This window comes from Barbatula barbatula, assembly GCF_947034865.1.
Source record: "Barbatula barbatula genome assembly, chromosome: 22".
NCBI lineage: Eukaryota > Metazoa > Chordata > Actinopteri > Cypriniformes > Nemacheilidae > Barbatula > Barbatula barbatula.
In genome coordinates this window covers 20,911,931-20,935,686 of record NC_136785.1, presented here as the reverse complement: position 1 = coordinate 20,935,686, position 23,756 = coordinate 20,911,931, and the positions used below count along the sequence as shown (strand labels likewise).

The 23,756-nt window shown below is 44.7% G+C and overlaps 1 protein-coding gene across 1 annotated transcript; it reads left to right on the top strand.

The window, feature by feature from the left end:
* Window positions 1–11,290: 11,290 nt before the first annotated feature.
* Window positions 11,291–22,162, top strand: tmlhe (trimethyllysine hydroxylase, epsilon). The gene is made up of 7 exons (XM_079486946.1): window positions 11,291–11,613; window positions 11,756–11,932; window positions 17,210–17,489; window positions 17,773–17,892; window positions 19,903–20,139; window positions 20,250–20,388; window positions 20,475–22,162. Exons 1-7 carry the CDS (start codon window positions 11,493–11,495, stop codon window positions 20,604–20,606), a joined length of 1,206 nt encoding a protein of 401 aa, XP_079343072.1. The 5' UTR covers window positions 11,291–11,492; the 3' UTR covers window positions 20,607–22,162.
* Window positions 22,163–23,756: the final 1,594 nt, after the last annotated feature.

Here is a 23,756-nt window from a genome sequence, read left to right as displayed (position 1 = left end):
ATGAGCCAGTCGTCGAGATAGTTGAGTATGCGCACCCCCTGCTCCCTGAGGGGAGTGAGGGCGGCCTCCACGACCTTCGTAAAGACTCGAGGAGACAGGGACAGACCAAATGGGAGGACGCGATACTGATATGCCTGTCCCTCGAAAGCGAACCATAGGAACGGCCGGTGACGAGGGAGGATGGACACATGGAAGTATGCGTCCTTCAGGTCGATCGCCATGAACCAATCCTGACGCCTGACGGACGTCAGAATGCGCTTCTGCGTTAGCATCCCGAACGGCAGCTTGTGTAGGTGCTTGTTCAGGGTACGCAGGTCCAAGATGGGGCGCAGCCCGCCACTTTTCTTGGGGACAATGAAATACGGGCTGTAACACCCGGAGTACATCCCGGCCAGAGGGACGAGCTCGATCGCCCCCTTCGCCAGAAGGGTAGCGACCTCGGCCCGAAGCACGGGAGCATCTACCCCTCCCATGAGGTGAAGAGGATGCCCCGAAACTTGCTTGGCGAACTGAATTGCATAGCCGAGACGGATCGTTCGCTCTAGCCACCGTGCTGGTCTGGGAAGAGCCAACCAGGCTCCCAGGTACCGAGACAGGGGGACCAGAGGTTCGATCTGATTCATTGCCCCCGTGGGGGGTGGTTCGATGGCTGGCAGTACGGCTCCCTCGACTCGGGGGGGCCCCCTGGGGAGGAGAGCGGCTCTGCCGAGGTGCCTGTCGGGCGATATCGCGGCATAGCGCACCGTCTGACTGAGGGTGCTGGTGGCCACTGAGAGTATACCCAACCGTGTGTCTCGCCGAAACACAACGTGGGGTTGCCGAGCACCGTCCTGTGGAGGGTGAGAGCGGCTGTGAGAAAGACCCAGGGAGAGAGAAAGCTCTTTCTGGGAGAATGTGGGCACCAGGCCCTGAAAGGGGCCCAGCTGGTGTTGTTGGGACGGGACAGGCACCGTCCCAGTCCGACCCTCTAGCGATGTAGTTGCTTGGGTCGGGCCCGGTGAACTCGATCTCCCTGGGTTCACCCCGTCAGAACACTTCTGCTTCCACGGAGGTTGGTGACGGGATGGTGCTCGCCTCTTCGACATCCCTCTCCGGGAGGCCGCCTGTGCAGGGGCGCTGGCGCCGGAGTCTGAGTCGGAGAGGGGCGGGGCTGCTGGGAAGCAGACGCAGCGCGGGACCTCGACGGACGATAGGCGGCCGGGTCGCGGCGGGGCAGGATCACCTCCGTCTGCTTCTTTACAGTCGAGAACTGAGAAGTCCTCGACCGTATCACCAAACAGCCCACCCTGCGCGATGGGAGCGTAACCTTCTCAGCGTCCCGCATCTGCGCAAGGTTCAGCCAAAGGTGTCCCTCCTGGACCACCAGTGTGGACATCGTACGACCCAGGGCTCTCGCCGTCACCTTCGTCGCCCGAAGAGCGATGTCAGTGGCAGTGCGGAGCTCCCTTGGTCGGACTTTCCCTCGTGCAACTCCTTCAACGCCTCGGCCTGCCTGCAGACTGGCCATGGCGTGAAGAGCCGAGGCAGCTTGACCCGCCGCGTTGTAAGCCCTCGACACCAGCGATGCCGAAAACTTACAAGCCTTGGAAGGGAGCCTTGGTCGATCTCTCCAGGTGGCAGCTGTCTGCGGGCACAGGTGCACCGCGACTGCACGTTCCACCTGAGGGATGTCCACGTAGCCCTTAGCTGCCCCGTCATCGAGGGAAGTCAGGGCGACCGAGCTAGTCTGACGTGCACGCGCCGAGAAGGGGGCGTTCCAGGTCCGACTGAGCTCCTCATGCACTTCCGGGAAAAATGGTGCCGTCGCCGACCGTGTCTTAGAGTCACGGCCGGTCCCCAGATACCACGTGTCCAACCGCGAGCGTTGGGGAAGAGGCGGTGCGGTGCACTGCAGCCCAATACTCGCGGCGGCCCGGGAAAGCATGGTTGACATCTCTACGTCCGCTTCATCCTGAGCTCGACCCCCCGGAGGGGGAAGCTCTAAGGAATCGTCGGGGTCGGATGCCAAGAAGGCCCCCCTCCGATGCTGCGAGCGACATCTCATCGTTGTCACGCCCCGTGTCCGAGTGCGTGACGGAGGAACAAGGCGGCGTACCGCCTTTTCCGGGACGGTCAGACGAGCGAGGCGGGGCGTGAACGGTCCGCGAGCCGATGGCTGACGGATTGAGGCTCACGGTAATTCCCCTATCACCCCCGGTGCTCGCCGAAGCGGACGGCAGGGCTGATGCCACTGCTGCCGCAGAACGGGAAGCACTCGAGGTGGCGGCTGATTCTCGGAATAACGCAGCTACCCGTGACCGCAAAGTCTGAATTACCATCCGCCCGCCGTGCGGGCAAGATGTATCCACAAACGCTGCCTCAGCGTGCTGGAGTCCCAGACACACGAGGCAGACATCGTGTCCGTCCCCTTCCTCGATGAGTGCGCCGCACCCACGAGCACAGCGGGACATGCCGCGCTGAAGAAACACTAAGCCCTGAAAAGGGCTCGCTCTTTAGAGAGATGCCTTGGAAGTTGCCGAGACGCCCAGGGGAAGTCACAGGAAAAGGGACAATCCGCTGCACCACGTCGTAAGACCAGCAACACGTAGATAGTATCTGCAGAGTCGTCAGCATCAGGATGCGAAGGCTCCGAAGAACAAAAGGTGAATGAATGCGGCACACCGGCTCCCTTTTATACCCGGATATCCGGGGGCGGAGTCCGGCATGCAAATTTCATTCGCCAATTTTCATTGGCCTGTTCAAGTCAGTCAGAGAAGGTATGTTCTCAAGTCAAACCCCATTCTGTCGACACAACGTCGAGAGACCGACAGAAAGGGAACTCAGGCTTAAATTTTACATTTTTACATTTGGCAGACGCTTTTATCCAAAGCGACTTACAAGTAGTTTTATACAGTGTGGCACATTACTGCAGAGCAATCAGGGGTAAGGTGCCTTGCTCAAGGGCCCTTCAGTCATGACCTGCTGGCACTGAGATTAGAACCGGGAACCTTCTGATCACAGCTGACCCCAGTGTGGATAGTGTGGAACAAATTGAAAACATGTGTGGTGCATGAACAATCCAAGATGACGGGTGAGAGTGCAGTGCATGTTGGGAATTGAAGTCCTTTTAAAATAGTGGAATGCAAAGTCTATATAAAAAGTAGTAAAAAAAGAGTAACGATTTCTTATTACTGAACTCGGACAAAACAAAAGTGTTACTTATTGGACAGAAAACCGCCATACGTAACAACCAAGAATACTGCTTAATAAAACCCTCATCTTCAGCCAAGAGTCTTGCCGTTTTATTCAATAGGACTCTGTCATTTGAGAAGCATGTCACCAACACCTGTAAAATTGCGTTTTTCCATCTTAAAAATATATCTAAACTACGTCATATGCTGTCATCATCAGATGCGGAGAAGCTTATACATGCCTTTATGACATCAAGACTAGATTACTGTAATGCACTATTAGGTGGTTGCCCTGCAGGCCTATTACAAAAACTCCAACTGGTCCAAAATGCGGCAGCTCGAGTTCTTACGCGTACAAAAAAGTATGAGCATATTAGCCCGGTTCTGTCAACCTTGCACTGGTTACCTATAAAGCATTGCATAAACTTTAAAATCTTGCTTATTACCTATAAAGCCTTGCATGGTTTAGCTCCTCACTACTTGAGAGAACTTCTAACGTATTATAGTCCATCACGTGCACTACGCTCTCAGGTGTCAGGTCAGTTGGTAATACCTAGAATTTCAAAATCAAGTGCAGGCGGCAGATCCTTTTCCTATCTAGCGCCTAAACTTTGGAACAGTCTTCCCTGCACTGTCCGGTAGGCAGACACACTGTCATTTTAAATCTAGACTAAAGACGCATCTTTTTAATCTTGCATACACTACCCTATCATAATATATATATATTCCGAAGGTTTAGGCTGCACTAGTTAGATCAACCGGAACCAGGAACACTTCCAATAACAAATGATGCATTTGTTGCATCAAAGAGTGCAGAACAGTACTCTACTCTCAGCCAGTCTTGTCTCATTGTTCCAAGGTTACCGGAGCGGGCAGGATGCAGTCCAAGGTTACCAGAACCAGACCTGACAAAAGCTGAGATGGTTAAGCTGGATAAAGAAGGACGCAGCAACTTGACACATCTTCACTACAAATCGTTTGCCGCTATTAGATTATTAATGATAATCTTAAATCAATTTTTTTCTAAGAGTTTTGGGTTCCTTGCCACCATTTGTATATGTTGATACTTATCTTGGGTGTGTGGTTCTAGGTGATGGCCGCTGTGCGTGTGTGTTAGTGTGTGTCTGTCTGTGTGCACGTTTGTGTGTGTGATTGTCTGTGTGTGTTGTGTTTTGTGTGTGGGAGGGTGTGTCTGAATCTGTGTGTCTGTGTCTGTCTTCTGTGTTTTCACCTTTTTTGTTTTGACTTCCATAACCATATGTTTGCTTATAGTCAATATGTTTTCTTGTACAGCTGCTTTGAAATTTGTAAAAAGCACTATATAAATAAACTTGACTTCACTACAGTTTTCTGTGTGCCATCTCCCGGTGGAGTATTATTATTTTTTACGTGAATAACTTTCCCTAGAAGACGTACACATATTTTCATGGAATACTGCTCCCGGCTTCCATTATATCTTGTACTGGTGAGACTGATCCGAACTGTATATACACATTGGTCTTTGGACTTTTTGCCAACACAAACGCACTCATTCATCCACAGGATTTTGTTTGTCTTTAATGTAAATAATGTCTTGTATAATAGACTTAAGGTTGCCCTGTTTAAAGTTGATTGTGTCTCCTTGTGATTCTAATAGTAAGACGTGTTCAAATTTGTTGGTACCCCTCCACAAAGGAGTGCACAATTTTCTCTGAAATAACTTGACTGACAAAAGTAATTGGCATCCACCATTGTTTATTCCATATTTAATAGAATTAATTAATGGGGGCCTTCTCCAGACTGCAAGTTTCAGCTCATTCCATTGATGTTCAATAGGATTCAGAGAAGGACTCATAGAAGCCCACTTCAGAATAGAATGTTTTGTTCTTATCCATTCTTGGGTGATTTTAGCTGTGTGTTATCCAGTTGGAGGACCCCTGACCTGACATGACTGAGACAGAGCTTTCTGACACTGGGCAGTATGTTTCGCTCCAGATAGTCTTGAGATTTCTTTGTGGCCTGCAAAGATTCAAGGCACCCTGTGCCAGATGCAGCAAAGCTGCCCCAAAACATAACCGAGCCTCCTTCATAGGTATGGTGTTCGACCTTGAATATAGAGCTGATGCGACTTGCCAAAAAGCTCCAGTTTTAACCCTAACCCAAAGGACATTCTCCCAGAAGGATTGTGGCTTGTCAATATGAATTTTACAAAAATTCCAGTCTGGCTTTTGAAAGTTTTTCTTTCAGAAGTGGAGTCCTCCTGGGTCTTCTTCCCTCTTTTGCTCAAACAGTGACAGATGGTGCGATCAGAAACTGACGTACCTACCCCTTGGAGTTCAGCTTGTATCTGTTTGGCAGATATCCTTGTGTGGCGGCTTTCAACTGGAGGTACACTAAAGTTTTAGAAAAAGTTACTGACTACGCCACCCCTTTTCCACCTCTTTCCGGGGAAATGCCCTTTAAACTGGAGCAAGGCTCAGAGGTTCGTTATATCAGAGTCAGGTATCAGACATGGGTTGAATATAAAACAATACAAAACTTTATTTTCTCAATAATAATGTATCAAATTATGTTTAATTATGAGAAATTAATTAATTATCAAATTATGAGCACCAATAAATAAAAAAAAGAATCTATACACAAAATAACCCACGGACGCTCACTTCAGAATGGGGCACTTGCACTACTTGGCAGAAATGATCGGCAATCATACGTGCACACTCACACCACACCTCACTGTGAGCACAGCATTCAGGCAAAAGAACCGACCACCACAATCGGGATGAGATGCTAATCTTCCGCAACTGGCTGCCCCAATTCTGAAGAGAGAATAAAATAAGTAACACAAAACACATGCGGTACCAATTATAACAAAGACATTAAACAGAGCAACAGACAATCTAAGAGACCATTTTAAATCAGTTTGGCTCATCGACTCGAGGTGCCGCGTCCGGTCACCCCAACAATGCCAGGATGGACAGAAATGGGCAAAACAGCCAACAAGATTACAAAAAGAAACACCTTCTAAAGGCTGCTCTTCGATCGCCCATGCATAAAAAGGACTTGAATCACATACAAAATATATAAATGGATAATATACTTAGCACATCTCAATTGTCCAGCTGATGGAGCGCGTTCAACACCATGAACGCAGAGGGTGGTGCCATGCACTGAAACCAGATGCACCCGGCTGCCCGGGAGAGCATGGCCGACATCTCAGCGTCCGTCTCCTCCGGAGCTCGACTGCCTGACGACAGGAGATCAGCAGGCAGCTGTCCGATGCAGCGACAAAGATGGAGTCATCATCCCTGTACGGAGTCTTACCACTATGAGACGGCCGTCTGTCACTCGTAGGGGACGAACCAGGTGAGCGTGAGGGGGTATGGATGGTCCTCGAGCGTGAAGCTGACGGAGCGACATCCATAGTCCCCAAATCACCCCCGGTGCTCGCCAAAGTGGTCAACCTCGCCGAAACGGTAGCTGAACACGCCTGGGAAGCAGACGGGGTGGTGGCAGCGCTCGAAAAGAACGTAGCCAACCGTGACCGCAACACCCTGATTGCCATGTCCGCACACACGGGACATGCCGAATCAGTGAAACCTGCCTCAGCATGCTTGAGCCCCAAGCAAGTGACACAGGTATCATGGCCGTCAGACTCCGGGATGAGTCTGTCGCACCCAAGGACACAGCTACGAGACATGCTCATAGCCGCGGGAACTTACCTCTAAGGTCTGTAGCTTTCTGCCAAAAACGCCAAGGGGAAGTCCACCGAGAAGGAGAAGTCCACTGCTCTGCGTCGTAAATCCAGCAGTGTAAAAAGTCTCGGAGTCGAGTAAATAGCTGACAGCATGTGCCAACACAGGTTCCGAAGAACAAAGGATGGGTGAATGACCGCTGCCATCTTCCTTTATACCCGTATGTACGGGGCGGAGACTGGCGTGCGCGTGCCATTCGCCAAGCCCATTGGCGTTTTATAATTAATTATCTCGGAGAAGGTAGGTTCTCAAGATCAAACCCCAGTCAGTCTCTCTACACAACGTCGAGAGACTGACTGAAGGGGAACAAATATTACCTTTTGTGTTTCATTTTGACTTGGGAAAGAGTTCTTTTGGCTCCAGAAGGATTATACCTTATAAAACAAGAGGCCTAAATATTTCTTGTCAATATACATTGCACTGTATTCTTAAGAAACTGATGTAGAGAAAAGTAAATGCTTGTCGAGTCATGCCACATGCTCAAAAAGACAATTGTTCAACTTTGCAAATTAACAAGAGAAAGGCAAGCATATTTAAAATGTAATAAAAAAAATTACGCATTTACTCTGTCAGTTATTTTTTGCCAAGTGAATTGTCTTTCCCTCACATATGCAGCTGTATTGCTTTTTTCATGCTAATGGGCATAAGCAAACATTAAAACTTCTAACTCCGCAGGTAACTTTTCACCCTTAGTTTCCATGGTGACTCCTGAATTCGGCGTTTCATTGAAAATGCCTTTACATGTTCGCCGTGCGCGCGCATGAACTCGAGGCTTTAGCAGTAGGTTGATTAAACTCGACACAGGTGTTTTGGAACCGACACCCCGAGTAAGCAGGTTTTGGGTTAATCAACCCAGAGTTCAGGGTTCATCTGATGGTAAATGAACCCAGCTTTCTGGAATACATTTAGTCATTTAGCAGACGCTTTTTTCCAAAGCGACTTACAGATGAGGAAACATTGGAAGCAATTATAACAACATAGGCCACAAAATAAGTGCATCAAACTAGTCCATTAAAGCCTAGCACAGTATAAAAAGCTAAGAATAGTGGTGAGGTTAGTAAGGTGTTTTAAAAAAAAAAATTATAAAGAAGGAAAGGGAAGAGAATTAGGAAAAATCAATCAGCGCCGTGTTGACGGAAGAGATGCGTTTTTAGGCGTTTTTTGAAGATGGCAACTGAGTCTGCTGATCTTGTAGCAGCTGGTAGATCATTCCACCAATGTGGAACAGATCCAGAGAAGGTACGGGAGAGTGACTTTTTTCCTTTTTGGGATGGTACCACTAGTCGTTGTTCCTTTGCAGACCGCAGTGATCTGGCAGGAACATAGATCTGCATTAGCGAGTGGAGATACGGTGGTGCAGATCCGGTGTTGGTCTTGTAGGCCAGGAGCATAGCTTTGAACTTTATGCGGGCGGCAACAGGGAGCCAGTGTAACCTGATGAAGAGCGGAGTTACATGCGCTCTCTTCGGTTCATTGAAGACCATTCTTGCCGCTGCATTCTGGATCATCTGGAGAGGTTTGATTGTGCAAGCAGGAAGTCCAGCCAGAAGCGCATTGCAATAATCCAGTTTGGACAGGACAAGAGCCTGGACTAGGACTTGCGAAGAGTGCTCCGATAGGAAAGGTCTAATTTTCCTAATGTTGTAGAGGATGAATCTACAGGACCGGGTGCTGCTGGCAACATGACTTGTGAAGTTAAGCTGATCATCGATTACCACCCCCAGGTTTCTGGCTGTGCTGGACGGTGTAATCGTTGATGAGCCTAGTTGAATGGCAAGGTTGTGGTGAATCTTTGGGTTGGCTGGGATCACAAGCAGTTCCGTTTTTGCAAGGTTTAGCTGCAGGTGATGATCCTTCATCCAAAGCGAGATTTCACTCAGGCATGCCGCGATGCGAGCAGCGACCGTCGGATCGTCCGGTTGAAATGACAAGTAGAGTTATGTGTCGTCGGCATAGCAGTGATAGGAGAAGCCATGCTTCTGAATAACCGAGCCGAGGGATGTCATGTAAATGGAGAAGAGTAGCGGTCCAAGCACTGAGCCCAGTGGCACCCCCGTGTTGAGCTGTTGGGACGCGGAGACCTGAGAAAGGAGGAGAGCTGGTTGAACACAACTCGCTCCAGGGCTTTGGCGATGAAGGGAAGAAGGGAGACAGGCCTGTAGTTTTCTAGCAGTGTAGGGTCCAGGGTGGGTTTCTTTAGAAGCGGTGTGATGCGGGCCTCTTTGAACGCCGTGGGAAATGTCCCAGAGTTGATGATGTGGGTCAGAGGAGGCACAACCGTTGGAGAGATGGCCTGGAGGAGATGGGTGGGGATGGGATCCAGTGGGCAGGTGGTAGGGTGGTTGGAGCCAATGACCATGGAGACATCAGCTTCAGACAGAGGAGAAAAGAGCGGAGCACACACGTGTCAGGGATGTGGGCGGGTTCGACAGGTGGTGGCGTAGAGAACTGGCTGCTGATGGCAGTAGTAAAATCAGCAGCTGTTAACTCCGATGAAGGTGCGGGAGCAGGCGGACAGAGGAGAGTCTTTTGACTTGCGCCATTTTCTCTCAGCTGACCGGAGGCTGGCGCGATGCTCACGCAGAACCTTTCGGTAACCAGGGAGCCGACGGGGATGCACAGGCTGGTCCAGATGCAAGAGTGCATAGGTTGTCTAAGCAGGATGAAAGCGTGGAACACAGAGTGGCTGTGGCATTGTTTGGAAGGTGACCATCGGTATGACATCTGCGATGTCCGGAGCAGTGAGGTTCAGGTCGAGGGTGACGAAGAAGTGATCAGACGTGTGCAGCGGGGTGACCTGAGAGTGATGAGTGGAGCAGTACCTTGTGAAGATCAGATCTAGATGGTTTCCAGACTTGTGGGTTGCTGATGTGGAAACCTGCTCGAGGAGAAATTATGCAGTCAGGTTGATGAAGTCAGCAGCCTGTGGCTTTCCAATGTGGATGTTGAAGTCACCTAGTACCACCAGGGGAGTACCATCCTCAGGGAAGGATGAAAGAAGCACATCCAGCTCCTCCAAGAAATGTCCAAGCTGACCTGGGGGACGATATATAACTACAAAATGACTTTTAACAGGGTGGGTGATAGTAACAGCATGAAACTCGAAGGAGCTGTTGTCACACATGGGTGTTAGCTGATTGAATTTCCAGTCTTTGGGGATGAGTAGACAGGTGCCTCCACCCCTTCCTGTAATGCGAGGGCTGTGGGAGAAAGTGTGGTTATGGGAGAGGGCAGCAGGAGTGGCAGAGTCCTCTGGTTTGATCCACGTTTCTGTGAGTGCTACAATGGAAAGACCAGAATGTTTAACAAAAGCTGTAATGAAATCAGCTTTGTTCACAGCAGATTGGCAGTTCCACAATCCTATTGGGAAAGTAGAAGGGGCAGTTGCTAGCAGTGATACATTGTGAATACATTTACATTTAGGCACTTGGCTTTTATCCAAAGTGACTTCCATTTCATTTTTCTATACATTTATACACAGGTATCTGCAATCCCCTGGGATCCAACACACAACCTTGCGTTGTTAACACAATGCTCTTAACACTGAGATACAGGAAGTACAGCTACAGTTCAAAATATCGCCATAAAATCACAATAAATGACATTAACTAACTCAACCCTAAACATAATCTTACAATAACAACAACAACAACACATATGTGATCAGCGCCGCCGCTCCCACGAATTGCATCAAGCGCTGTGCGTAGTGCAGTGCTGAGGGGGCACCAAAAATAGCCTAATAATTTTTTTTAATCTACTATTATTACATTAGGCTATAGAAAAGTTATCAGGCAGGCACATTTTAGCCATGTATATGTAAAAAGAAAAACGGCCGAACAATCCCATATCACATTAGTGTATGTTGGTTATTCTACATATGTTTACAAAGTCAACAAAGGTGTGAAGATTTTACTTTCTCTATTAAGTGTTCTTAAGTTTTATACTGTGATGCTACTATTGTGTTATTGGAATTGAGTTATACATTTGGTAATAAAAAGTTAAACTGGCAAAAATATATATTTCTTTTCAGGGTGGGGGGCATCATAATGGAATTATGCTTAGGGCACCAAAATGGCTTGCAGCGGCACTGTATGTGATTAACTGTTGTCGGTTCTGCGTGCGTTATAGTGGGCTACCTACACCAAACACCTTGTGTGCCAAAGGAAACGAATGGTAAGGAAAATGCTGATCATTTCAATAAAGTATAGTAAATATAAACAAAACGACAATGATACGTTTTGACAGCGGTTCGATGAAATCCTACTTTAATGAAATCTTTTGGCTAAATATATATGAACACGACTCGAAAATCTTAATAATCACGACGAGGTTATTCATACATCATGATTCCTGCTCATGAATATTAATGAGGGCGTCATCAGAAGCGTTCGTGAATCTGAGCGCGTGCCCTGCCTTCGCAGATCTCACGAGCACGAGACTCAAAAGTTTAATGATTAATGTTCATGGTTTTATATGCGGGTGAAAAGAGACGTAAAGGTTCACGCAGACGTCACGCTGGTTGTGTGTGTTATGCGCATATGAATGTGTGGCTGTGCGGATGAACAGAAAGTGTGAAGAATAGTTCATCATGTGGTTCACGAGGACGTTCGCCAGACTTCGCGGATGTATACGTCCGGGAGCGCGTGGCAGTCACGCAGGGAGCGCGAGAGGAAACGCATGCAGCTACCAACTGTTGCACGACTGCATGGGTGAGATGCACTTTTCCTCCGCATTCTCTTTCCTTCTCTCGCATGCATTAGCAAACACAAGTTACACATCTACACAGTGACGTTCTGCAGTGTCGTGCACGCGCGCTGAGTGATGAACGAATGAATGGTGTTTCTCCCACAGAGCTGAAGTATGGTGGTCTTGTCATGCGCTTTGATTACGTGTGGCTGAGAGATCACTGCCGTTCACCTTCATGCTTTAACTCCAAAACAAACCAGCGGAACCTGGACACTGCCAGCGTCGAGCTGACCATCAGACCCTCACAGAGCAGAGTGGATGACCAGCACCTCTACCTCACATGTGAGTCAGTGCACCCTCACAACGACTGAAGATCCAACTCTGTATGAAGAACAGATGCCACATCATGTTTTTATTGTGATAGTTGATATTGTATTTTATATTATTACTTCATCAAAAGAATCAGCTTTCCTGTATCTCAGTGGTAAGAGCGTTGTGTTAACAACGCAAGGTTGTGTGTTAAACCGTCCGCCAAATGCCTAAATGTAACCCAACTGCAGTTTCATTGATACTCTATAAAAACATCTTGTGTAGGTCATAGATTAGATTAGATTCGATTAGATTCAACTTTATTGTCATTACACATATACAAGTACAGTGTAACGAAATGTAGTTTAGGTCTAACCAGAAGTGCAGTTAGCAAGTGCAGGATATACAGTTAGAATAAATACAGAATACAATATTGAGAAAATATTATACAGTGGGCATGGACTATGAACAATATGACAGTAGGTATGTACTATGAATAATATATACAGATGACTATATACTATGAACATTAATGTACAGGTGGATATGAACAGATAATAATTTAGACTAAAATAGTGCAAGTGACTTAGGTATGCATAAATTATTGACATACGGCTATTAAAGTTGCAGTGCAATAGGTGAGTTAATGCAGTTGTTGAAGTTACAGTGCAGTAGATAGGTTAATGCAGTTATGGAAGTGGTCCATTAGTGCAAATGAGCATTCAGTTAAATATTCCTGGTGTGCAAGTGAGCAGTATAGAGTGCAAATGATGCTGTGCGTGTGTAAACAGTCCGGTAGAGCAGATAACAAGAAGTACTGGTGTGTACAGTTCAGTCATGCATGCAGCCCTGTAGTGCAATGTAAACAATGTTATAGCAGCGATGAAGTTAAAGGTAAGAGAGGTAGTGGAATCAGTGGGGGGCAGAGTTCAATAATGAAACACCTCTGGGAAAAAAACTGTTTCTTAGTCTGCTGGTTCTTGTCCGGAGGCACCGGAAGCGCCTACCAGAAGGCAGGAGAGAAAACAGTCTATGAGCGGGGTGAGAGGAGTCCTTGAGAATGCTGCGAGCTCGTCGCAGACAGCGTTTCTTCTGGATGTCCTCAATGGCAGAAAGTGTAGTCCCTGTGATGCGCTGGGCTGTTTTCACCACCCGCTGCAGTGCCTTGCGCTCAGCAACAGAACAGTTCCCGTACCAGACTGTGACACAGTTGGTCAGGATGCTCTCTATCGTGCAGCGATAGAAGTTCACCAGGATATTTGAAGACAGGTGGTTCTTCTTCAGTGTCCTCAGAAAGAAGAGACGCTGGTGAGCCTTCTTGACCAGGCATGAGGTGTTGGTGATCCAGGACAGGTCCTCCAAAATATGAGTCCCCAGGAACTTAAAACTGGAAACACGTTCAACAATCATCCCATTAATGTCGATGGGGTCGTGTGTGCCTCCTTTCACCTTCCTGAAGTCTACAATGATCTCCTTTGTCTTGGAGGTGTTAAGGAGCAGGTTGTTGTCTGAGCACCATGTGGCCAGGTGCCGGACCTCCTCCCTGTATGCAGTCTCATCGTTGTTGCTGATGAGACCAATCACCGTTGTATCGTCTGCAAACTTGATGAAGGAGTTAGATCCGTTCACAGGCCTGCAGTCGAGTGTGAAAAGGGAGAAGAGAAAGGGGCTCAGTACGCAGCCCTGTGGTACACCAGTGTTGAAGGTGATGGTGGTGGAGCAGATGTGGCCTAACCTAACAAACTGAGGCCTGTTCGTTAAGAAATCCATAATCCAGTTGCAGGTAGGGTTGTTGATGCCTAGGTTTCCAAGTTTGATGATTAGCTTGGAAGGGATGACGGTATTGAAAGCAGAACTGAGGTCTACAAACAATATACGTGTATAAGTGTCCTTATTGTCCAGATGTGTGAGCACGGAGTGCAGCGCCATGGACACTGCATCATCTGTGCTCCTATTGTTATGGTAGGCGAATTGGTAGTGAGTCTTTTAGGTGTGCCAGGACCAGCCGCTCAAAGCACTTCATAACAATGGGTGCGAGTGCTACAGGGCGGTAGTGGGTAAGGCACGTCGGGCTAGAATGTTTCTGCACGGGCACAATGGAGGTGGATTTAAAACATGCTGGAACCACTGCTTGGGCGAGGGACATATTTATGCAAATCAACGGTATTATGCTAATCATCATATTCATGGCGTCATCTAGTCGTACTTGTGTTTACTGTCTTTACTGTTACATACAGTGCTGCATGCGTATACAAAACAATGCAAAAATCCGCTCTCATTTACATATGTTCGGTTTATGAACATATATATTCCAGACGTGTTTCGTAAGGGAGCACACAGTCACTTCAGCCATTTGTGAAGTTTCAGATTTCTGTTGCTTCAGTGTGTGTGTGTGTGTCTCTGACTGTTCAGATCTCTTGACATTGAACTCTTATTATGTCAAGATAAGTTTAACACAACAATGAATGACATCTGATTCCTAGATAAAGATAAAACTATGTGAACTTGGACTCTTATGAAGGGTACAGGAGGATTTCACAACATGATATTTCAGAACTGGTTACAGTGTAACCGTTTCTCACTTCATTACCTTTGATCAGGACTGTAGATTGGTGACATATTTGCTATCTGTGTGACACGTTTAGTGTTTCATGAAGATAGAGCTACATGACCCTTTGGTCTGCTTGCCTGTGCATTAATTAAAGGAGGGGTAACATGCTATTTCATGCATTCTGACTTCTTTACACTGTTAAACGTGTTGGACGTATGACGTAGCATTTCTGTGCTCGATACACTCCCCCATGCACTCACACTTGCTTCGGAAAGTTCTTTCATAACAGGATCCTATTCCTTTTATTGGCCCAGAAAAGCATGCCCACGGCAAAGTGAAAGAAAGAGCCAACCGACGAGCGACAGTAAGACCCGCTTATCAAGATTAGCTGCGCTGTGGGCCTGCAGCTGCATCTCGTTACTTTTGCGATAGTGAGAGAAGTCACATGTCTGTGTTCTGTTGGCAAGTGGCGGTACGTGCATAATGTAAACAACATGAAGGGATTATAGCTATGATGTATGTTGTGCTCGTACTGTAGTCCGGTCCGCCCTGCACACCTCCAGGTGCTCGTCTTTTTCCGGAAATAATGGTACAGCTGTATCTCGCTTTAAAAATGTGATCAAACTAAAAACTTTTCAAAGATTAATATGAGATTGTGTGTTACCCCATCTTTAATGCAGTAGGCTACATAAGAAACGTTTCACCAATCAGAATGCTTATAAGAACTTTTTCTCAGGACTGTCTCTAGAGCTTTCCTGTATCTAAGTGGTAAAAGCATTGTGTTAACTGTATAAATGTATAGGATAATGCAATGTAAGTCGCTTTGGATAAAACCGTCTGCCAAAATGCGTAAACGTCTAGACTAAATACACCAATTATACATTTGGATGTAGTGCATCTCGGGAAACTATGAAGTTAACCACAGTAAGATATGTATAATTAACGGTGATTAACCATACCTATCTTCTACACTTTAACTGATGCGGCAGAATCAATAATAGCGACAACTAAATACACTCGTCCAGCGGGTGATCAGCAGACCGACTATTAAATATCACCTTCCTGGCCTTGGAAAACAATACTCTTACTGTAATACAGTACCACTTCGGATTCGTAACGAAATCAAGCAGTTTCAAGTGACGTTAAGATGTGATCAATAAACACAGAAACAATTCTAGCGTGGCAAACAAATTGGGGTTTATTGACTACGTAAAAGGGGAAACAAACCAACTAACTAAACAATGAAGAACACGTAGACAAACACACATGAAACGTAAAAGCAGTACAGAATGAAAGTAATAGACAAAAGTAAGAGTGGCAGTATTACATCAGCAATTCACATCTGCATAAACCATCAAGGACAATCTCCTTATTAAAAGGGGTAAAACTTATGTGCAGCTATTTATAAATAGACCAAATACTTGCATTGGCTTTTAGATGTGCTGGGACAAATTCTGGTTTGCACTGATGGAAGTCCTGGTGCGTTTAAAGCGAGCGGTGAGTCCTTTGGATTCTCCCTGAGAACCGGATTGGCTGACGAAGGAAGAGCAAACTTAGCCGAAGCAAACTGCCGGAAAAATGCTGTCTCCAGGGAGGAGACAGTTCTCGAGAGATTGAAGGAACAGCAATGAGCGACGTTTCTTCTGTGCACAGATGATTTAACCCTGAGGGCGTCACGCCCCTCCCGAGTGGGCGATCCAATGTAGTGAGCTGATTTTTGAGCGGGAAATGTTCCTTTGTCCGGCTCATTTGCATTTATGGTCGCCTAGAAGTTTTGGTGCTGTAATATTCTTAGACGAAGATAAAATAAGTATGGTATAAAATAAATAACTGTGCTATACACCATCATCTAAAGAAGGAAAAGGGGAACATTTATATATGAAACATTATAGGGTTATTAGAACATTGAACTATAATGTGTACAAGAACACAATTATGAGCCTAGCTACGGTGAAACACCAATGCCTTTGATATTATGGTTAGGGTAGCATACCATGGGAACAAACATACACGGTAGAGATACATTTATTTACACTTTAAGCCTTTCTTAGGTGGCGAGAGGCGAGAAAGAGACATTCTATGGTAGAATTTGAATCTCTCTCTGTTCCTGGTGCCACATGGCTTTTGTCACCATAGGACACATTCGGGGGACCCCCCACAAGAATACCGTTGAAGCTCGGGGAGAGTGTCGAAATGTGCCCTGATCAAACCAGAAAGGTGATAACTGACATTTTATGATCCCAGGTGTTGACCTTTTGGTCCGACCCGACTCTACATGGATAACACATTTTTTTGGAGTTTTATAAAGTACAAGGTTATCTCAGCAAGAGTAATGCCTCAAGGAATCAAACAAGACCACTCTCATGATTTTACACCAAACTTCTCAATAGTTTATAAGTCAAAACAGTCATTTTTCCGATCTGTCGGAACAGTGTACTTCACTTCAGGTCCAGACCTTGATGACATACACCAAGTTTCGTGTCAGTACACAAAAGATTAGGAAGGCATGGCATCAAATCGTGCTCGTGATTCTAGGAGAACAGTTTGGCCAATCAAAAATCTTTTAAAAACTTTTTTAATCCCTATTAATGATTGACACATTTACTTTACGATTGCATGTTCCTACATTTCTTGATGCATTCAAATGTTGTTGAGAAAACTGAACAGCATGTCATTGAGGGATGCCGTGAAACTCCACACTCAAGTGTTCAGTGATGATGTTATAATAAATGATTTGCGTGTTGTTTGGTGACACTCAGGGCCGGACGGTCACGTGACACGATACAGTTTGTCGTGGCTCGCTCAGAACAGCTATGAGGGCCAGAAGAGAAGTGCAGTGCAACCTCGTATTCTGTGGAACTCAAACATCTACAGCAGCGCTCAAGTTCCCTCTGCCCGCTGGGAAAAGTTCATGAGCTGTAATGAGGAGCTGAAGATCTTCCTCAATCATTTCCTGCTGTATGGCATCGCTTTTGTGGAAGACGTGCCGGCAACCCTAGAGGCGACAGAAACCGTCACCCAGAGAGTGAGCCTGATCAGGTGAAAACACACACATACATAGATATAAGGACAAGTGTCTCATCATTCACTCGCTTTCTTTTGACAAACACAACATGACATTTTATTCTGCCTCTTTTTCTTGTATTAGGAATGTAGTTCATCAAGCATCGCTTATGCTCAAACATTGACATCATTTGAATGTATGCATGCGGAAGAGAGGCTTTCATTACCTCAACAGATAAAGACCTCAATTAAAGTTTACTGTCATAATGATGGCCCAGTTTAGATGGCTGATCTAAGGCTTTTTTATGATTCTTTTCAGAGAGACCATGTATGGACGGATGTGGAATTTCACGTCAGATTTTTCTCGAGGAGATACAGCCTACACAAAGCTGGCACTGGACCGCCACACAGATACGTCATATTTCCAGGAGCCCTGCGGGTACAGTTCATTTATAACAGCTATCAAGTGTTGTTACACACGAGGTAAACTCATTGTAAAGCAAGGCTTCACGTGGATCATTGCTTTTATTACATTCGTAGCACCCGAGCCGTTGAAGATCAGAGTTGAGACACACTTTGACCTCACCATTCCAATAGTTCCAAACTGTCAGCCTGTTTGAATGGGTTTAAGCAGGAGAGACAGTGGAAGCAGCTGTATTTGCAGCAATGTTCACTAACTACCAACACATTATATGCACTGATTATTCTGTTGATTACATTTATATTAACAAATGAATGGGTTTTAGTGTACTGTTTGGAATAGGAAACATAAAATAGAGCCCTCCATGACACAAGCTAGCATTCTGCAAAACGGCTTATTTTAGAAGGTCATTTTGACTGTAAGTCAATGGTGCTCTCTGTCAGTTGGACATTCCAACATGGCGGTGCGAACACTTCCGGTGTCTTCACTTCCTGCTGATGGTTTAGCGTTCTATGTGTAATCCAGTCATTTATATACATCGATGACGGTTTCAAAATTAATAAAAAATGTAATGATAACACAGACACAGTAACATAGAGTAGTGCAGTGATACGCCGCTGGCATGTGTATCAGAATGTGGGACCAGAACAAACTGTTTTATAATCCGAGTTTAGCTTTCATTGGAAACTGAGTTTAGTTTGTTAGATACATTTTGTGCCATTTTTCCCCCGAACACGTTTGCCAGGATTTCGTGTGTGTCCTCTGGAGGTCGCATTTGTCCACCGCATACGTCATCGAGGTTCTCACATTTCAGTTAGAAAAACATAAAAAATTAACCTTTATTTCCCTTAAGAAGTATAATCATTGTAGTTTCGTTCTTACCTTGAAACATAACGGTTGCTCTTCTGAAATAAAACCTGGAATAAGAAACCTCAATGACGTAAGAGGGAAAAATGGCTCATTTGTCACCCTAACCAAGTATTATACAGTATAGTGCCTATAAAAATCATTTCTGCTCTATTGAACATTTTTGTGTAGGTTTGTGTGGATACATGTCTCAGCGTTTCACAAAAACCCTCTAGCCATGCAATAAAAAAACATTCCCAAAACCAGAAAAATGATTAAGATATAAACCAAATATGTATTTGAGTCCTTAATACGGTTGCGTTAAAACAGTTCGGCTGTTTACTATAATAGACTCTATGCACGATCACTTCTGCAGTTTGCCTCAGTCTGCTCAGTAACATCCGCTGCATCCAAGCGATACATTTCAAGCTACATAGACAAATATGATAAGAAACCTTTGGGTCCTCCTTAATCTTCGTGACAGGTGATCATCTCAGCAGTAAATTCTTCAAGACCTCAGAAGAGTGTGTCAGATTAGAGTCACATCAGTGTTGGGGTACTCCAGGACCACGAGTGGACCAGTTGAACTCACCTGTACATGTTCTGAGTTTCTGCACTGCAAAAATATAACGCCTAAAAAGTGATATTCAATATATAATATGACGATAAGTGTGTGATAAATGTGTTTTAAAAGGAGTTGCTCCATTTGTTTTAGTTAACTTTAGTTACCTGGCGTATAGGGACTTTTCCTGGTGGGCCACGTCTAAATATGAACGAAACGCAAACGTGAGTGCCGCTCGTGGCCAAGAAGTCCAGGGCTGCTTTTCAGTTCCAGTCCAGCCCTGGTTGTCACTCATGTTATATTCTTTTTTTGCAGACTAAAGTCAACTGAAAATATACAAACTCCAATTTGCATATTGAGAGAGATCATTTAATCTCCGCATAAGAAAACAGATCAGAACTAAATCACAGGAACATGAGAGTGGATGTGAATGATCTCTGTCCTGAGAGTTTCTGCCATTCAACTCTAACTCACATTGTGTTTGAGAAACAGCCAAGCTTGAGATTTGTTCGTGTTTAATCTGAGCTGCTTTTCATTCTAGAGAGCTTCACCTGTGCATTGAATCTGATCTTCAGTTAAATAAGTGAATGAGCTGTATGTTGTGTGATTTCTTTCTGAAGCATTCAGGTGTTTCACTGTTTGAGACACGAGGGGACGGCCGGCAGAACACTGCTGGTGGACGGTTTTCACGCTGCTGACCGGGTTCTCCGGCAAACACCCGAGAACTTTGAGCTGCTGTCCCGCGTGCCCATAAAACACGAATACATCGAGAACCTCAGTGAGCATCGAAACCACATGATCGGTGTGGGCCCGGTGCTCAACGTCTATCCCTGGAACAATGAGGTTTACATGATTCGGTAAGAAACTAGGATCTCATCAGGGATTGGCCTAGAGCTATACTCTTCTCCTTAAAAAGCGGTGTCCTTGTGATGGGGGTCATTCTGTTGTTGTACTTGAATCTGTGCAGGTATAATAACTACGACCGCTCTGCCATTAACACGGTTCCTCACGACGTGGTTCAGCGCTGGTACGCGGCTCACAGACATCTGACCACAGAACTGAGAAGAGCAGAGAATGAACTGTGGGTCAAACTCAAACCAGGCAAAGTATGCAGGACCCTTGTGTGCTTGTGTCATCATACTGAAAATAAACGGATATCATTTCTTGTCATCATTGCCTTGCTTGTGTTCAGGTTCTGTTCATTGATAACTGGCGTGTGCTGCACGGCCGAGAGTCTTTCACGGGTCTGCGGCAGTTGTGCGGCTGTTATCTGACGCGGGATGATGTGCTGAACACCGCTCGCTCTCTGGGCCTTCAGGCCTAAGTGCACGAAAACACCTAAAACCTCATTTGGATAAAAGCGTCTGCTAAATGACTAAATGTAAATGTATAACACCCACAATCCATCAGCCCAACAAACTGTTTCTTTCCCATGACAGTCCAACACAGGTCCACAGATTTTGCAATATTTACAGGACTTGTTTGTTTGTCTGTAGAACCTTGGAGATGATTTCACAGACCAGGATTAGATTAGACCAGACGGCTTTTACACTTGCAGTTTAGTTTGGAACGGGGCTAATGTGGAAGCTGTCTTGCGAGGCTGCACTGGAACTGTGGCGTGTGAAAATGAAAGAGACACTGACCCGTGTGCACACTTATTCAGGAAGTAAAGTGACATGTGCATGTGTTTAGCCCATTAGGATGTATTTAAGAGATGACAGCGTTGATGATTTATCTTAGATTGGAGCGAGAGTGAACCTGAATTAAATGAACGCATTACAAGTGCATTCAGAGCAGCAAACGAATGGTGATGAGCTGTTTCGGGAACGAACACACAGTACACCCAAGTGTTATTTACTCTGATGCGCATAATAGCACTACATTCATAAAAAAACACAAATTATAAACATTTATACATTTTAATGAATTGAGCAGACGCTTTTATCCACAGCTTGTATTGCATTTTCCTATACATTTGTATCTAAGTATGTGCAATCCCCTAGGATCCAACCCATGACCTTGGCTTTGTTAGCGCCATGCTCTCACCACTGAGCTACAGGAAAGCTAACTCATAAACCCATGTTGTGTTTGATGACATGAAGATGAATGCAAACGCAACTGTGTTAACACTCAGATTCCTCTGAAAACCACCTTATGACATTTAAAGTGACACCCAAAAAGAGAAAGATGTCAGCATGTATTTACCCTCATCATGTCATGTCAGTCTTGTATGAGATTCATTCTTCTTCAGAACACAAAAGAAGATATTTTGAAGAATGTTGATAATCAAACAACGCTGAACTCCATTGGATGAACACACAATCTTTTATCAAAATATCTTCTTTTTGGGGTTTTACAACCACATGAGGGCAAATAAATGATTACAGAAGTCTTATTTTTGGCTGACCGGTCTCTTTAAATAGCTTTTATAACCGTGCCTTTACAGGCGAGCTTCTTGAGAAAAAGCACCGAAGACACAAATCATCCGTTTAAATCATCTTCCTGCATATTGAACAGAATGTGTTGTGTGAGGCATTGTCAATGTTTGAAGAAAGACCAAATCATCATCATGAGGGTGTTTAGGTACGTCATTCACGAGAAGGAGATCAATTATATTTGCTTTGTTTATATATGTGTAGCATTTTACATCCTCATTATCATCTCAAATTAGTGTTTGCGCAAAAAATATCAATGTTACCTCCAGCAAATCAATTCCGTGCGTTCATGACTTTGTGACTTTTTATATGAGACACGAGCAGATGCAGTGAAAACATCATTATAACACCTGCTCAATGTATTTCTGTATTTCTATGAAGTTTGACTGAGCATGGAAACACAACTGATATTATTTAATAAACTGATCATTTGATTCTATCATCACTTCATCTCCTGCCTGCTTTTTCTTCAGCTCTGATAGTGACATCTAAGTCTTCAGGATAGTAAGATCAGTTTGAATCGTCACCATAACAGGATGGAATAACACTTTCTTTTCTATGATTTCATTTTCTAATCTATAAAATCTAATCCGGGGTGTCCAAGCCTGCATCTTCAGGAGTAATCTCTCCATGGGCAGGTTTGGGAAGCCCTCATCTAATCATTTGCCGTTGTCTGTTAAATCTATGAGATTATTAGGGGAGTAAATGCAAAAATTCTGCAAAATGTGTTTTACATTTACATTGAGTCGTTCAGCAGATGCTTTTATCTAAAGCGATTTACAAAGAGTTCGGGGAGCAATAAGCGATATGTCATACAGGAGCACTAATACATTAGGTGCTAATACAAAGTTACTAGTTTCAACAAAAGCTTGACCACTACCTGTTGAGAGAAAGAGGGTTAGTGTGTGTTTTTTTTCTCATTTGTCTGTCAAGTATTCACAGAAGAGATGAGTTTTAAGTAGTTTTTTGAAGGTTGTGAGAGATGTGGTTGACCGGACCGCATTGGGAAGAATGTTCCACCAGGAAGGAGTTTTTTTTTGAAGATTTTTTAACGAATTTTGCTATAGAAGAAGCTGAGAGTGTATCGCGCACACACACAGTGATGGAGCTCAAAAATATGGCTCATAATCTCACCTGAACTAACAGACATGGAATTAGAAAAAATATTAAAAAAAATTCATTTGTCTGTTTTGGCTTGTATAAATGCAAAGTATGACTCTCAATGCAATTTATGGCAGTGATGTGAGATGGTTAAATACTGCCCCTTGTGGAGGAGGGGGAAATCAAAACTGCATGTTAACAATTCAATGTTATTTATATAGCACTTTTCACAATGTGCATTGTTCCAAAGCAGCTGTACAGGAGAAAATAAGAAACCGAAAAACACAAAAAAGCACAATACATGGTGTTTATATATGAAGTTCAATTATTCTAGTAAATAATATCTAATGTCAGCAGTCTCTCTGTGGTTTATTTAGCATATTTGCATGAAGTGAATGTTTGGCTGTAAAGATGTGTTTTTAATCTAGATTTAAATTGGGCGAGTGTGTCTGATCCTGGAATAATATCAGGAAGGTTATTCCAGAGTTTAGGTGCTACGTATGAGAAAGCTCGACCCCCTTTGGTGGATTTAGTTATTCTAGGTCAGTGGTTCTTAACCTTGATGGAGGTACTGAACCCCACAAGTTTCATATGCGCATTCACCGAACCGTTCTTAATTGGAAAAATAAAATAAGATTTTTTTCAAATTAAAAACATAAGTATATATTTTACTGGTGCACAAAATGAACCGTGCATCAACATCACTGTGTTTTAAAGAACAAAACCATAAAAACAATTTCCATCTCCATGCAGCTTAAGGAAATGTTCTCTTAGTTTTGCCGGTGCTAGACTAGAATTGCTCAATTTGGCTTTATGCCAATTATAAATTTTCTTTATAATTTGCCTGAATTGTCTCAAATCATGAGTAATAACGTTGAAGATCTTGACTTTACCCTTGAAAATATTAATGCCACCTTCTCGGAAACGCTAGACATAGT